General features: G+C 37.8%; 1 protein-coding gene across 1 annotated transcript in view; it reads left to right on the plus strand.

Moving 5' to 3' along the window:
• PDE1A (phosphodiesterase 1A, calmodulin-dependent) overlaps window positions 1–15,039 on the plus strand; it is a 479,366-nt gene that overhangs the window by 438,740 nt on the left and 25,587 nt on the right. Inside the window, exons 12-14 of the mRNA XM_006878948.1 lie at window positions 5,368–5,449; window positions 7,372–7,492; window positions 8,808–8,995. Of these exons, the coding sequence (XP_006879010.1) occupies window positions 5,368–5,449; window positions 7,372–7,492; window positions 8,808–8,995 (391 nt within the window). The remainder of the gene's footprint in view (window positions 1–5,367; window positions 5,450–7,371; window positions 7,493–8,807; window positions 8,996–15,039) is intronic.

A 15,039-nucleotide genomic window follows, 5' to 3' on the forward strand; every position in this document is an offset into this window, starting at 1 on the left:
CAGTCCTTGGAGAGGGACATCATGCTTGGTTAGGGTGGAGGGACAGCACAGGAGGGGAAAGCCCTCTATGAGTTGGATTGATTCAGTGACTGGGGTAATCGGGATGGGAGTGTCAGAGACAGTGCGATTGGCACAGGACAGAGCAGAGTTTAAGGCTGTTGTACATAGGGTCGTTATGAGTCGTAAGCAACTCGATGGCACATAACAACAACAACAACAATATAGCTAGAAGGGAAGCTGGGAATGTAGCAATAAAATGTATTTGCCTAATAGATTCTCGATTATTAATCAAACATAAAAAAGTTATGAGTAGAGCCAAAAGGGTTTTTTAAACATAAAGAAATTATAGCTACAAGTTATAATAACCATTAAAACAATTGGAGTGGCTGTCTAAGAATTTAGGAGAAAGAAAGCAAGGTCATTAGATGATCCAAATTCCTTAAACCTGTTAAAGGTTAAATTAATGTTCATTCCTTCTCCCTCATTTTACAATGAGTACCTGTCAAGTTCTAACCTTGACCTTATAGTGACCTAGTAAAATCCACCATGTGCTCTGCAGGAGAAAGATGAATAATCTCCTCCTGTGTGATTTATGACCTCTGAAAATTTGTTAGAAGGGAAGCTCTGAGTTAATTCTGACTTGATAGTGCATAATAACAACAAACTTGTGATTAGTGCATACAGTTCATCTTTTTTAATTGGTTTATGTACAATAATGGGTTCACATTGTATTTCATTCACATACATCGTATTTTATATAATCATTTCTTTATATTGTGTTTCATAAAATCATTCATATACATTTGATGAGAAGCAAAAGGGCCTGGAAAAGCATAACCAAAGATCTGCTTCTAAAAGTTACAGCCTTGATAGCCCTGCAGAGCAGTTCTGATCTGCACTCACGGGGTCACCATGAGTTAGAATCCGCATGACAGTAACAGTAGCAAAGACTGTCATCAGGGATTTGTGCATGTTTTGTGTTGTTATGTCTGTGATTAAAATTTGGCTTTCTCAGTATTTCTGTATTTGTCTGGTTTTCTGTTTCTTCAAAATTATAGGAACTGTTTCTGTTTCAGATCAAAGGCAAAATAAAATTTAAAATGTTAGCATGTCACTGGATTTGACAACTTATTGAATGCTGTAAGAGCATTTTGTTCTACTGAAAGCAATTACTAGGTCTTTGCCATAGACTTTTTAAAGAAGAAATTTCAACTGTCTCCAAGGGAATTGCTAAAACAGCCATGAGCTCTCACACTGCAATCCCCAGTTGTGTTGTTTCCATGTGGGTGGAGCAATATTCTCTACCTCCCTACCTTCATGCTTATCCCCAAGAGCCCAGTGCTATGCACAAAGGACACAATTGAGAAGTACAAGCTAATTAACTCTTTTCTTGGGACAATATTTTCAGCTTCTCATGTTTCTTGGAAAGGGACTAATTCAGTTGTATAGTGTACTGCTGCATGTTGGGATCTCTATTACTGTGTGAATCCAGAGAAAATTGCAGCCAAGAAAGTTCAATGAAGCTCAAATCTACTTTGTAACACATAGGATTGTTGTGAGTCACAATTGCCTCAACAGCAATGGATCTGGCACAATTGTTTTGGTTGTTGCTACATGTTGTAGAGTCTACTATGACTTATAGCAACTCCATGGACAATATCTCTGAACTCTACCCTATATTGACAATATCTCTGACACACCTGCCCCCACTGCCACAGTTATTATGTCAATCTATCTCACCCAGGGTCTTCATCTCCTGCTCTGACCCTCTACCTTCCCAGAGACTAGCCCCTGTTGCAACATACCCAACATCTGTAAGATGGAGTTTCAAAATCCTTGCCTCCAAGGAATAACCTCATTTCACCCTCTCCAAGACAGTCCTGTTTGTTCTCTTGACAGTCTATGATATGTTCAATACTCTTCTTCCACACCACAACTGAAAAGCATCAATTCTTCTTCTGTCATCCTTATTCATTGTCCAGCTCTCAGATGCATAGCATGTAACTGAGAAGACCATGGCCTGGATCAGGTCCATTTTAGCCTCAACACTGACATTGTTGCTCTTTAGCACCCCAGAAAGGTCTCTGACAGCAGATTTTCACAATACAACCCATCTTTTCTTTACTATTGGTGTTAAGAGCATTGATTGTGAATCTGAGCAAGATGAAATTCTTAACAATCTTGATCTCCATCTATCATGATGCTGCCAGTTTGCCCAATGGTGAGAATCCTTGTTTTATTGAGGTTGAGGTACAATCTGTATTGAAGACTGTAGTCCTTGACTTTCTGTAGCAAATGCTTCAGAACATTTCAGCTTTTCAAGAAGGCTGTATCATCTGCATAACACAGGTTGTTAGTGAATCTTCCTGCAATCCTGATGCCACATCTTTCTTTATAAAGTCCAGCTTCCCAAATAATCTGTCACACATATAGACTCAAAAGGTATGGTGAAAGGACACATCCATGACACACTCATTTTCTGATTTTTAGCCATGCAGTGTTTCCTTACTTTGCTCATACAATTGCTTCCTGATCCAAATATAGGTGTTGCATGAGCACAATTAAGTAATCTAGGATCCCTATTCTTTTCCATGGTAGCCATAATTTGTTGTGACCTGCACAGTAAAATGCCTTTGCATAGTCATTAAAACACAGATAGACATTCTTCTGGTACTCTCTGCTTTCAGCCAAGATCCACCTGATATTGACAACAATGTTCATAGTGCCATCAAATTAGTCAACCCATAGCTGACTCTCTAGTGAGTATTCAGAGGCAATACATTGTACAGGAGGAGACGGCTCATCTTTATCCCCAGGAGCAGCTGGTGGAGTTGAACTGCTTGCCTTTAGGATGGCAGCACAGCTCCTTGCCACTAGCCCATCAGAGCTTCCTAAGATAGGTATTGTTGTTGCTGTTGCTAGGTGCTGTCGAGATGAGTATGACGCATAGCAACCCTGTGAACAAAAGACCTGAATCTTGTCCTACCCTGTTCCATCCTCACCATCTCTGAAACACATGAGCCCATCTCATTTGGTATTTGACTTTCTTTTACTGAACCTGCATCTCTCTAAGTATGATACCCTTTTCCAAGGAACAGCCTCTCCTAGCAACATGTCCAAAATATGAAAAATGAAGCTTTTTCATCTTTGCCTCCAAGGATCACTCTGGCTGCCCTTTTTCCAAGACAGATCTATTTGTTTTTTGGCAGTCCTTGGGATAATCAGTACTCTTCTCCAATACCACAAGTCAAAGGCTACAATTCTTCTTCTGTCTTCCTTATTCATGATCCAGCTCTTAATTTGCATAGCTCTGTATTGCTATTGTGATCATTATTATCATTTTTAGCTCTCATTCAGTGTCCAGGCTATGGTCTTCACAATTACTTGCTATGCATCAGAAATCTGGATACTAACTAAAGATGACAGAAGAATCAATGTCTTTGAGTTGGGATGCTGGGAGAAGAGTACTAAACATACCATGGACTTCCAAGAGAACAAACAGGTCTGTCTTGGAGAGGGTGAAACCAAGTTGCTTTCTGGAGGCAAGGATTTTGAAGGTCCATCTCACATACTTGGGACACATGGCCAGGAGGGACCAGTCCTTGGAGAAGGATTCCATTCTTGGAAGGTAGGAAGGACAACGCAGGAGAGGAAGACCCAGATGAGCTGGATTGACAGAATAACTGGGGTAGCAGGGGTAGGTATGTTGGAGTCAGTGAAACTGGCTTATGATAGGGCAGAGTTCAGGGTATATAGGGTGACTATAAATCACAGGCATTTCGATGGCACAGAATAACAACACAAGGCACTGCACTTGCCTTTTACAAAAAATGATCTTAGCTACATGGAAATCCTATTGAGTTTATAGTACATATATACTTCTAAGATGAGAAAACAAATTGTACATGAGAATTTGTATTAGCAGATAGGCCTACAGTACAGAGATAGTCTGTTAATCAACAATGATTCAACATGATTCGAATGATAATGACCCTAATAACATCCTTCCATTTGTCCCTTAATCCAGGTATAAATATTAACTCCAAATAGAATTGATGTAATTTTCTAGGAGATTGCAGTGTTGTTCCTGAAAAATATTGAATAAATTTTTATTCTTTATTTTCTTTCCCTAGTCATGACAGTGCACTATAACTCTTACTTTACCTATTTCTCTGATGATCATGTCCAGAACAAATCCAATTTCAAACTTTCTTCTTGTAATTCTCATGGTCAGGGGCATGGCTGGGAGAATGCAATAGAAAATGCTTTTTTAGAAGAAATGTAAATATCCCATATTGATATGTCATTGCAATGAATATTATCAAAGATATTAAAAGAAGTGGATTGAAAGAACAAGTCAGATTCTTTGGAAGGGCTTTTAGCTGGGTTACCCCACAAGGCAAAAATGAAAGCCTTTCCTTCTGATCTGAGAACGTGACTATGTACCCTAGTTCACAGATTTATGTAACACTGGTATACAGCATGAAAGTACACATTCAGTACCTTAGGAAGACATAGTTCAATATTTTCTCTCAAATGACCAGTCAATGGAAATAAACAGGAGAAGGTGGAATATCCACTCTCCTGGGTTTGGTGAGTACATTTCTTTGATTGTAAAGAGGGGGAAAAAAACCCCACGTTTGATAAAACCTTGAGTTAAGAAAGCCTTTCCCAGAGCAGCCACATTTACTTGATGAGCTAGAAATCTAATTAGTGCTTATGACGTTAAACCTAAACACAAATAGAATTCTTTAACACATGTGCTCAGCTAATGTGCTTTTGATAAGCACAAGTAATAATAATCGTTGACATTTCCATTTTCTTGGAGAACACATTAAAATTATGCACACAGAATAGAAGAGTACTGAGATATTATCACCGGCTGGAAAAGCAATAAAACTTGGTTAATAAGTAGAAAGATGTTTCCAAAAAAATGTTCATATACTTCAATTTCAAAACACAGTCCAATCATGAAAAGTCTTGATCCTGAAGAAAAGAAAGATGTGCAGAAAAATCTATGATTGTGAATCAGATGCCAAATAACTCACTGAAGTGAGAAATGTTGTAAGAACTTTAGCAAATTCCACAGAACAAAAGGGAACCTTTTTACACTCAGGGGATTTTAATATCTAAGCAGATCCTTGAGATACTGAACATGTTCACAGTAAGTTTGATTGGTTTAGCCTCCTAGGATTCTCAAACCGGAACAACGAAACTGTTGCTTTTGATTTTTTATAAAACAAACAAACACAAAACTGTGACAATTAAGAAATGAAGGGGAAAGCTTTTCAGGCTTTAATTTTTAGGCTTCACATTGTCTGCGTATTTCCAGTTCCAAACAGTACTAATGATCTCTCTTTCCTCCAGGGAGATAAAGAAGCTGAATTAGGGCTTCCATTTTCTCCACTTTGTGACCGGAAGTCAACGATGGTGGCCCAGTCACAGATAGGTAATATTAAAGATTGAAGATTGTGGGGAGTGGGAGCATATTTTCCAGTTTTCCTGTGTATACAATATGTTGTTCAAAGGGACAACTTCCATGAAAATCTCACTTCACTTTATTTTGATCTTTAGACAGAGCTTCTATTCAAGGTGTTGACTAGTAAGAGTTATTAAAATAAATGCTCATGAGATCCAGTAGCCTTTATGAGTGTAATTGTCATTTTTGTGCAAGAGATACACTATTTTGTTGTTGTTTTGTGGCTGATTGTTATTTTCTGTGACGTGTTACTTTGTATGCAAGACAATTCAATGAAAATATTAATATACTTTTTCTAAGTTGTTGCATTGTATACTTAATGTTTTATATTGCATTCTCTTCGAGAAAAAAATATGCTCGCTCTAATTTCAACATATATCCCAATAAAAGAAATTGTGTAAAGTGGTACTGCCTGCAATCATGTTCATTCCAATCAGCCATAATTGTGTTGGGGATCCTAAGCCTTAGCCCAAGACTAAAACATACTTTACTCTGCTACTTAATTCAAACATTTGTAATCGTTACTCCCTAAACCAGCTTCTTCATTATTGAACTATATGATTCATAAACACAGCATCATCACATTACTTGTGTAGTTGTGATCCAATACTACTACGGCAAATAGTCACCTTTGACTCTGGCCTCTTCTCCTCCCATTCAGGTTCCAACAGTTCTTTTTCTAGAGAATGTTGGTGCCCTTTCTTATTAAGCAAGTGTGAAGATGTCAGACTGTGGACCTCAGTGGGCAGCTGATAGGGTTCTCAGTGCGATGCTGGTTGGGGAGACAACCCATGTGACTGTTTAGTTAAGTCATAATTCAGACTTGAAATACTGGCCAATTAAGAGCATTGATTAAAAAACCAAAACCATGAAGAAATGTTTTCATTTAAAAAGTAGTTTATGTTGTTACTCCGCTAGTTGCCTGAAAGGAATTACTTTTATCTGAGCATCTGATGAATGGGAAACTTGCCATTGTGTATTTTCCCAGCACACCATCCCTTAATAAGCCTCCTTCCAGCTTCGTTTCTTAGACCTAGACGTTAGCCCGCAGCTCTCATGTGTTTCGAAGACACAAAGCTCTTGATTAGGATCACAGCATCAGTGCTGGTCCTGGGGGTGCTAAAGCTTAAGCAGAGCTCTGGGAAAGGCTCCTTCTCCTTCTTTACCAAAACACTGGCTGTTAAGTGCTTCCTGGAGGCCAATTCTCTTTTCTCTCTGTGTGTCATCTTCTATCTTGATGAGTACTTTAAATGCAGAAGTCTTTTTATTAAAGTCTGACATCTCAAAGTGGTGGTATTAATGCTGCCTCCCAGAGATGTTACTGTTCTCCTTGCTGATTTGACAGAACACGCCCACATGCTGCGAACTAACACTTTACATCTAGAGAATAATAAACAGCAATTTGAAATATTAACCCACTGGCAGAAGGCTCTGATTAGTACAGTAAGAGAACAAGAAGGAAATGGGGGAGCAATTGCCTTCTCGTGGTCTTGGGGAAAATTCAATGACTTGATTTCTTTGACACTTAGCCTATTTCTTGTTGATTAACAATAAAATTCAGCAATCATTACCTTTTCCAAATCCTCACTCGGAAAAGGGAAAACCAGTCACACTCATTGGTGCTGAATTTGTTGTTGATTTAACGTAAGGTTGAATATTAAAAACAAAGCCAGTGTACGTTAATTTACAAACTTAAGTTATATCCTTTCCATTTCTTGAAGATTGGTAAAAGTGAGGCTAGCATTTTTAAAGACTGCATTATTTTCATATGTGTAATCAAACATGGAGTAAATTGATCCATGCTTTTCAAGAAGCATCAGTCTCTTCTTTATTACTAATTTTATAATTCAAGAAGTTGTGATACTGGAATTTGTCTTTTCTTGATTTTGCAGGGTTCATTGATTTCATAGTTGAGCCAACATTTTCTCTTCTGACAGACTCAACAGAGAAAATTGTTATTCCTCTCATAGAGGAAGCCACAAAACCAGAAAACTCTTCCTTTAAAACAATCAGGTTTGATATTTTGTCGTTATTTTACTGTTGAGATGTTTAATGACCTTTTAAATGATTATTGTTTCTTCAAACTGGCAGCAAATTCTTAGAGAATTATTAAATAATATTGCCATCTAGTGGTCATATATTAGATTGCATCTGTTTATGAGAAGAGAAAATACCCCAGATGGGCAATCTGTAAATCCGCTTGGAATTAAAACCAATGAAACCCGCTGAAGGCACAGTTATGAGTCAGTTCTGACTCAGTGACAGAAAGTTTTAATGATGTTTTAGACAGGAATGATTAAAACTACTAAGGAACTTAGCAAAATGGCTTTTACATTGTCATTTATACTAAGAAGGATAAAATTAATTACATTTTCATGGAAGAATTATGATGTTCTAGATATAGTAACGTATCTAATAGTTACTTGTAAAAAATGTAATCACAACTTGTTTGTATATCAAGGAAGATGTCTGTATCTATGATAATCTTTTAATTTAAATGAGTATGACAGCGCTCCAGTCTTTTAGATTAAAAAAAAAAAATGAATACAATAAGTACCATTAAATAGAATTAGACATAGAACCTCCCTACAATATTCCAAAGTGGTTTTCTGCATTAATAAGTGTGTTAAAGGATGCCCTCATTTAAAGCCCTAGGCACAGAATAGATGATAAACTTTTGTCCATCTGTTGGTCCAACATTTCATAATGTCACCCTCGAAAACAGCCACCCCTAAGTGAACCGCAGTGAGAAATCTGAGGAAAAAGTCTACTCAAGAGGGTTAAACTGGAAATTAAATGGGAGAGGAAGGGGCTGGGGCCCTTTCCCCCCTAGAGACTCCCCGAATGGTGATGCCCCTTCTGTGAAACAGGTCAGTGAACTTCACACTGAATCCCCTCACCTCAAGTGTCTACTGCTCTAAGACCATTCCACCCCCGGCCCCCCATCCTGATTAGACTACCCTTGGAAGACTTAAGGGAGCTCTCTGGGGGTATAGTCCAAAGGGACTTGCACTGTACCTCTTGGGGCTTAAAATCCAGCAGCTGCTCTTCTGAGAAAGATGGGCAATTTCTTCACTAGCAATTTACAGGCCTGGAAACTTGCTAGGAGTTGTGTCTGACTCGAAGGCAGTGAGTTGACCTAAGACTTGTGCTATTCAGGACATCCTTGCGGTAAGTGGGCGTTTCCACGTGAGGATGGTGAGCAACGGAAACCCCCGTCTCTGCCAGCTCAGTCTCTTCTCACTTGTCTAGGGGTTCCAGGTCTGCTCTCCCATTCCACAACCTGACTTCCATGTTTTGTTTGTTTTGTTGTTGTTTGTAATGCAAGCTCTGTCACATCTGCGGCATTCAAAGTTGCTGAGTCAGTGAGAACATCAAATGTGAAAGTGAATACGTGTGATGGGCACAATTCCTCCGAGTATTCCCTTACCACAGTGGACCTGAAGAGCTTCAAAAACAACCTGGTGGACATCATTCAACAGAATAAAGAAAGATGGAAAGAATTAGCTGCACAAGGTATGGTTGATTATAAAGCCTTCCTACCACTAAATTCTGTCTTAACTCCTCACTTCATATTTCCTATCCTCCTCTGATTTATTTTTCTTTGTTTTTAGAAAATGTGTGTGCCCTTTGTGATATTTAGATTTTGGCTATATTTTATCTTTGTGAAAAGTCTGGCTTGTCTTTTTTAAAGGAATACTGTTCTGCTTATCCCCTGGTTACTGAAGATATGTGTTACTGGGTGGTGATGAAATGGGTATGAAGGATGCACAATAAGTGTGGACAAGCCACGTTTGGTATGGTAGCTCTTGTGCCTTTGGAGAGGTGCCACTGAGCCTGTATTTTGTTTAGACTTTGCACTGGACTTTGTGTTGCGCTTTGAAGGTAGTATTGTTACTTTGGCTAATTGTTTCACTCAGGAATTGGAGAATTCATTCGCAACTGACCACCGAAGAAATCTGACAGGAAGTTGTAGGTGTTTTCAAGTCAGCTAACCCTCATAGTGACCCTGAGCAAAGATCCAACCCTTTGCCCCTGTCCTGTACCCGCGTCATGATCTCAAGCATGCTCAACTCCATTGTTGCATCTTGTTGAGGTCCTTCCTCTCTTTTATTGTTGTGTTGCTGCATACCATAGAGTCAGAATTGACCCATAGCTGACCCTCCAGTGGGTTTTCAGAGGCAGTTAATGGCATGGGAGGTGATTGCCCATCTTTCTCCGTTGGAGCATCCCCATGCTTTCAGGACTACAGCGTTACTTCTTGCCGTTGGGCCACCAGAGCTCCTTTTCTCTCTTTTACTGCCTTTCTGTCTTCCAATCATGTCTTTCTCCAAGGTCTGGTGCCTCCAGACAACATGCTCAAAGTATGTGAGACAAAATTTTAACATCCTTGCTTCTAAGAAAGCACTGGGGTTGGACATCTTCAACTTTCACATGCATTTGAAGCATCTTATAATGTATGACTTGACTCAGACACCTTTCATAAATTGACATCCTTTCTCTTCAGGACTGTAAAGAGGTCCTCAGCAAATATTCCCTGTGCAACATGTCTTGATTTCTTGACTGTTACTTTCATGGATGTTGACTGTGAATTCAAGTAAAATTAAATCCTTGACAACTTCAGTTTCCCCTCAATCTCAATCTAGCATTGTATTGCCTATTGATCTGGTTGCAGAGAACTTGGTTTTCTTGATGTTGAAGGGTCATTCATAATGAAGACTTGAGTCTTCACTAAATTCTTCATGCCATATTTAGTCTTTAATAGTCTTTAATGTGGTATCTTTAGTCTTCATTAGGTTTTTATGACATATTTGCTAACGTATATTAATCAGCCCACTTATTATAGGAGGTATGCCTAATGTATCAGAATAATTATTATCTACAACACAGGAAATGAGCTTTCAAATTCAAAATCTGGCTCCTATTTTTTTTCTCATACTCCTTCTCATAGTGTACAATAGTCACGGTGCTGAGAGCTTCTGGTAACCACCTAAAATACCCTTGGCCTTTTCAAGCACTGTTACATTAGCAGGGAGTTTCCTTCTTACACTCTCAGCAAAAAGAATTTCTTCTTACCTTTCAGGAGTTAGATTTTTATTTTTAACCTTAAAATATACTGACACAACTGAAATTGAACACCTGAACAGACCCATCGCAAAAAAGAAATTGAAAAGGTAATAAAACAACTTCTAGCAAAAAAAGCTCTGGATCAGATGGTTTTAAAAATGAATTTGATGAAACATTCAGAGAAGAACTGTCACCAATTCTACATAAACTATTTCAGAAAATATAAAAAAAAATGGAATTCTCCCAGACTTATTCTATGAAACAAACATATCCTTGATACCAAAGCCAGGAAAGGGCACCACCAATATAGAAAACTACAGGCCAATATATCTTATGAACATAGATGCAAAAATACTGAATAAAGTACTGGCCATTAGAATACAGCAATACATGAAAGAAATAATTCACCATGACCAAGTGGGATTCATAACAGGTATGCAACATAAGAAAAACAATCACTGTAATTCATCATATTAATAAAGCAAAGAACAAGAACCACACGATACTATTAATTGATGCAGAAAAGGCCTTTCACAAAATCCAACACACTTTGCTGATCTGAAACACTCAACAAAATAAGATTAGTTGGAAATTTCTTCAATATAGTAAAGAAGTACATACGCAAACCTGAGAGCCAACCTTTTTCTCAATGGAGAGAGAGGAAAGGCATTCTCTTTGACAACAGAAACTAAGCAAGGATGCCCACTATCCCCTCTCTTATTCAATATTGTACTGGAAGTCTTAGTGATACCAATAAGACAAGAGAAGGAAATAAGAGGTATCTAAATTGGCAAAGAGGAGGTAAAATTATCACTATATAGAGATGATATGATAGTATACTTAGAAAACCTTAAAGACTCAGCAAGAAAACTACTGGACATAGTTGAACAATTCAGAAAAGTGTCAGGATACAAGATCAACATACAAAAATCAGTTGGATTTCTCTACAGTAACCAAGAAAATACAGAGCTAGAGCTAACAAAAACAATACCCTTCACAATAACTCATCACAAGATTAAATACTTGGGAGTAAATCTAACCAGAAGCACAAGGATTTATTCAAAGAAAATTACAAAGCATTACTACAAGAAACAAAAAGATACCTGAAGAAATGGAAGAATATACCTTGCTCATGGATGGGAAGACTCAATATTGTGAAAATGGCCATCCTACCAAAGGCAATTACCATGTTCAGTGCAACCCAATACAAATACTAATCCTATTCTTCAACAAGATCAAAAGGGCAATCTCCAGTTTCATTTGAACTGGAAAGCAAAACACTCCTTAAAAAGAAAAACAACATTGGAGGCATCTCACTGCCTGATTTCAAATCCTACTACACTGTCGTGGTAGTCAAGACAGCATGGTACTGGTACAATGACAGACACATAAATCAATGAAACAGAATTGAGAATTCACCCATCTCCCTGTGGTCATCTGATTTTTGACAAGGAGAGGAAATCAGGAAACTGGGGAAACAACAGTCTTTTAAACAAATGGTGTTGTCTGCAGAAAACTCAAGCAGGAGTTACACCTCACTTTATATACAAAAACCAACTCAAAGTGGATCAGGGACCTAAGACTAAAACCAAGGACTGTAAACTTCATTAAAAAAAAAGATTGAAAGAACTCTAGAAATCCTTATCCACAACATCAACAGTCTTCTGAGAATCCTGAAAAATGTACAACCAGGAGAGGATAAAGTAGATGAATGGGACCTTCTAAGAATCAAATCCCTACGCACATACAAAAACTTATCCAACAGGGTAAAAAGGGAAGCCACCGACTGGGAAAAATATTTGGTAATGACATGTCAAATAACGGGCTTATATCTAGAATTTATAAAATACTTAAGCACCACAACAAGATAAAGGTAACCAACCCAATTGAAAAATGGGCACAGGATGTGAACAGACACTTCACCAAGACATTCAGATGGCAAACGAAACACATAAAGAAATGTTCAAAATCCCTAGCTCTAAGAAAGATGCAAATCAAAACAACTATGAAATATCATCTCACCCCAGTAAGAATAGCAAAATTTAACAGAACAGCAAACAACAAATGCTGACGAGGTTGTGGAGAAACTGGAACCCTTATTCACTGTTGGTGCACAACCACTATGGAAGGCTGTATGGCACTTTCTCAAAAATTTACAAATAGAAATATCAATTCCACTACTGGGAATATACCCCAAAGAAACCATAACCACTACCCAAGTACACCCATACGCACACCCATGTTTATTACAGCTTTGTTCACAATAGCAAAGAGCTGGAAATAACCCAAGTGCCCATCAACAAATGAATGGTTAGAGAAGCTTTGGTATATTCATGCAATGGAATACTACGCTACATTGAAAAACAAGGAACTCATGAACTATTCAAAATGGGTGGCCCTGGAGGACATTAGGGGCTCTCAGTCACAAAAGTACAGATACTGCATGGTGCCACTGTTGCAAAATGGGACTGACATAGGGGTTAGGAGGAGACTGCAAAGATGGGATAAATTATGTATACTGCATTGAAAGGTAAAAGATAGAACTGTTTAAAGGGAATATATAATTAGGTATTTTCATGACAGGAGTCCAGAATGAAGGCTGCGTAGTGGAGTGGACTTGGGGGGAAGGGATTGTATAGCAATGAAAGAATTTTTCTTTTACTTTTCAAAGAGAAGAGCAAATTGGAGGGAGAGGGGTAGGCAGGGAGAAAAGTGCAACAATGAATGAATTAATGGAAATCTAAAGTCTCTGTAAATTTTCATTAAAATTAATAATAATAATAAATTTTAAAATATATATTTAACAAACTCTGGTGGCATAGTCCAAGGATGTTGTGCTGCTAACTAAAAGGGCACATATCCAGTGATTTTAATCTATCGAATAATTTGCGACAGAAAGATAGACAGTTTTCTCCTATTAATATTTGCAGCTTAGGAAACCCAACAGAGGTAGCTATACATCAGAACCAACTCAATGTCTGTATGTTTTAGTTTTGAGTTTATGTTTAACAATCTGATTACAAAATTCCAAATTGTGTGAATGTGTGGCTTAGTTCTTCAGAGCTAATCTGAGCTGGGCCCAGTGTTCTGATGCCTCCAAGTCCCTTTTTGGTCCACACACTCCTTCCAACTTGTACCTCATTGCTACTCAGCTCTCATTTCCCTTTCCTTCTCCTGGATACTTCGCTCCAGTCACACTAACTTCCATAGGGTTCTTGTGTTTGTTTTTTGTGAACACATCAGGTAAATTCTTGCCTAATCCTTTTCACGTACATTCTTACCCATGGTTACTTCCTTCTCTCCTTCCAGGCCTAAACTCATTTGTCATTTTGTGGATGATAATTCACTTGACAACCAAATAAACATTTCTGATTGTACTTGCCCTCGTCCTTTGACCTTTCTATATCCCCCATCCCACCTTCTTTTCCCATCTTTTGTCTATAAATAATTGATTTATAGTTGACTTATGCTTAATTCTTAGTGAATATCTTCACATCTCCAACCTATAATGCAGTTCCTGAAAATAAGGGCATTTGGTTTGATCACTGATGTATGCCTGCTCCTAAGATGGTTAATAGCACAAAGTAGAAGTTCTAGCAATATCTGTTGCTGTAGTTAGGTGCTGTGGAGTATGACTCATAGCGACCCTATGAACCCTGAACCCTGACCTGTCCTGTACCATCAGCATCTCTTAAGCCCACAGCTGCAGTCATTGTGTCAAGCCATCTTATTGGAGAGTTTTCTTTACTTCACTGTCTCCCCAAAATGAAAAGGGAAATGAGAATAGAAATAAAGGAAGGATGATGCTTAGGAGTATTTAAATGAAGGAAGGAAAGAAGGAAATAGAGAAGTAAGAAGAGGAGGAGAGAAGAGAAAGAAAAGGGAAGAAAAGAAATATCTTTCTAAACCAAGAAGTCCCCCATGCTCTTTTATAAGCATTTCTTTCCCTTTTTATGTCATGAGCTAGCTGACCACTATTCTGAATTTTGTGAAAAATGGTTCTTTTGCATTGTTTTTTGTTTAGCTTTGTTTTAGCTATTACTTCTTTTGTGCAACCTTAAATAATACCTGATTTATGTTTATGTATTTTGAAAGCTGGATATAAACGAAATAATATTGTATATATTTTCCTATAATGTGCATTTCAAAGGACATCATGGTTTTTGCTTTCTGAGTTTTAGATATTTTTTAGATTTATCATGATAACACAAATCAGACCCTCTTTTGGTAAATATTTCTTGATTTTGATAGAAAACATACATGCAAATATTGCACAGATTTAAAAATTATGTATGTAAGTCAAATAAAATAGTTATAGAGTGATATTATAGACTGACAATAAGACACACAAATAATTTCCATTATGTTTCTGTGACTTAACATTGTCTATCAGAAGTTCTTGTTTGCCTGCTTTAGGAAAACATAAGCTTATCATTCAAATGGCTTAAATGTTTGTTGTTCTTATGTGCCATCGAGTCGTTTCCGACTCATAG

The sequence above is a fragment of the Elephantulus edwardii genome, unplaced genomic scaffold (assembly GCF_000299155.1).
Source record: "Elephantulus edwardii isolate Elephantulus edwardi_28Jun2011 unplaced genomic scaffold, EleEdw1.0 scaffold00001, whole genome shotgun sequence".
Taxonomy (NCBI): Eukaryota; Metazoa; Chordata; class Mammalia; order Macroscelidea; family Macroscelididae; genus Elephantulus; species Elephantulus edwardii.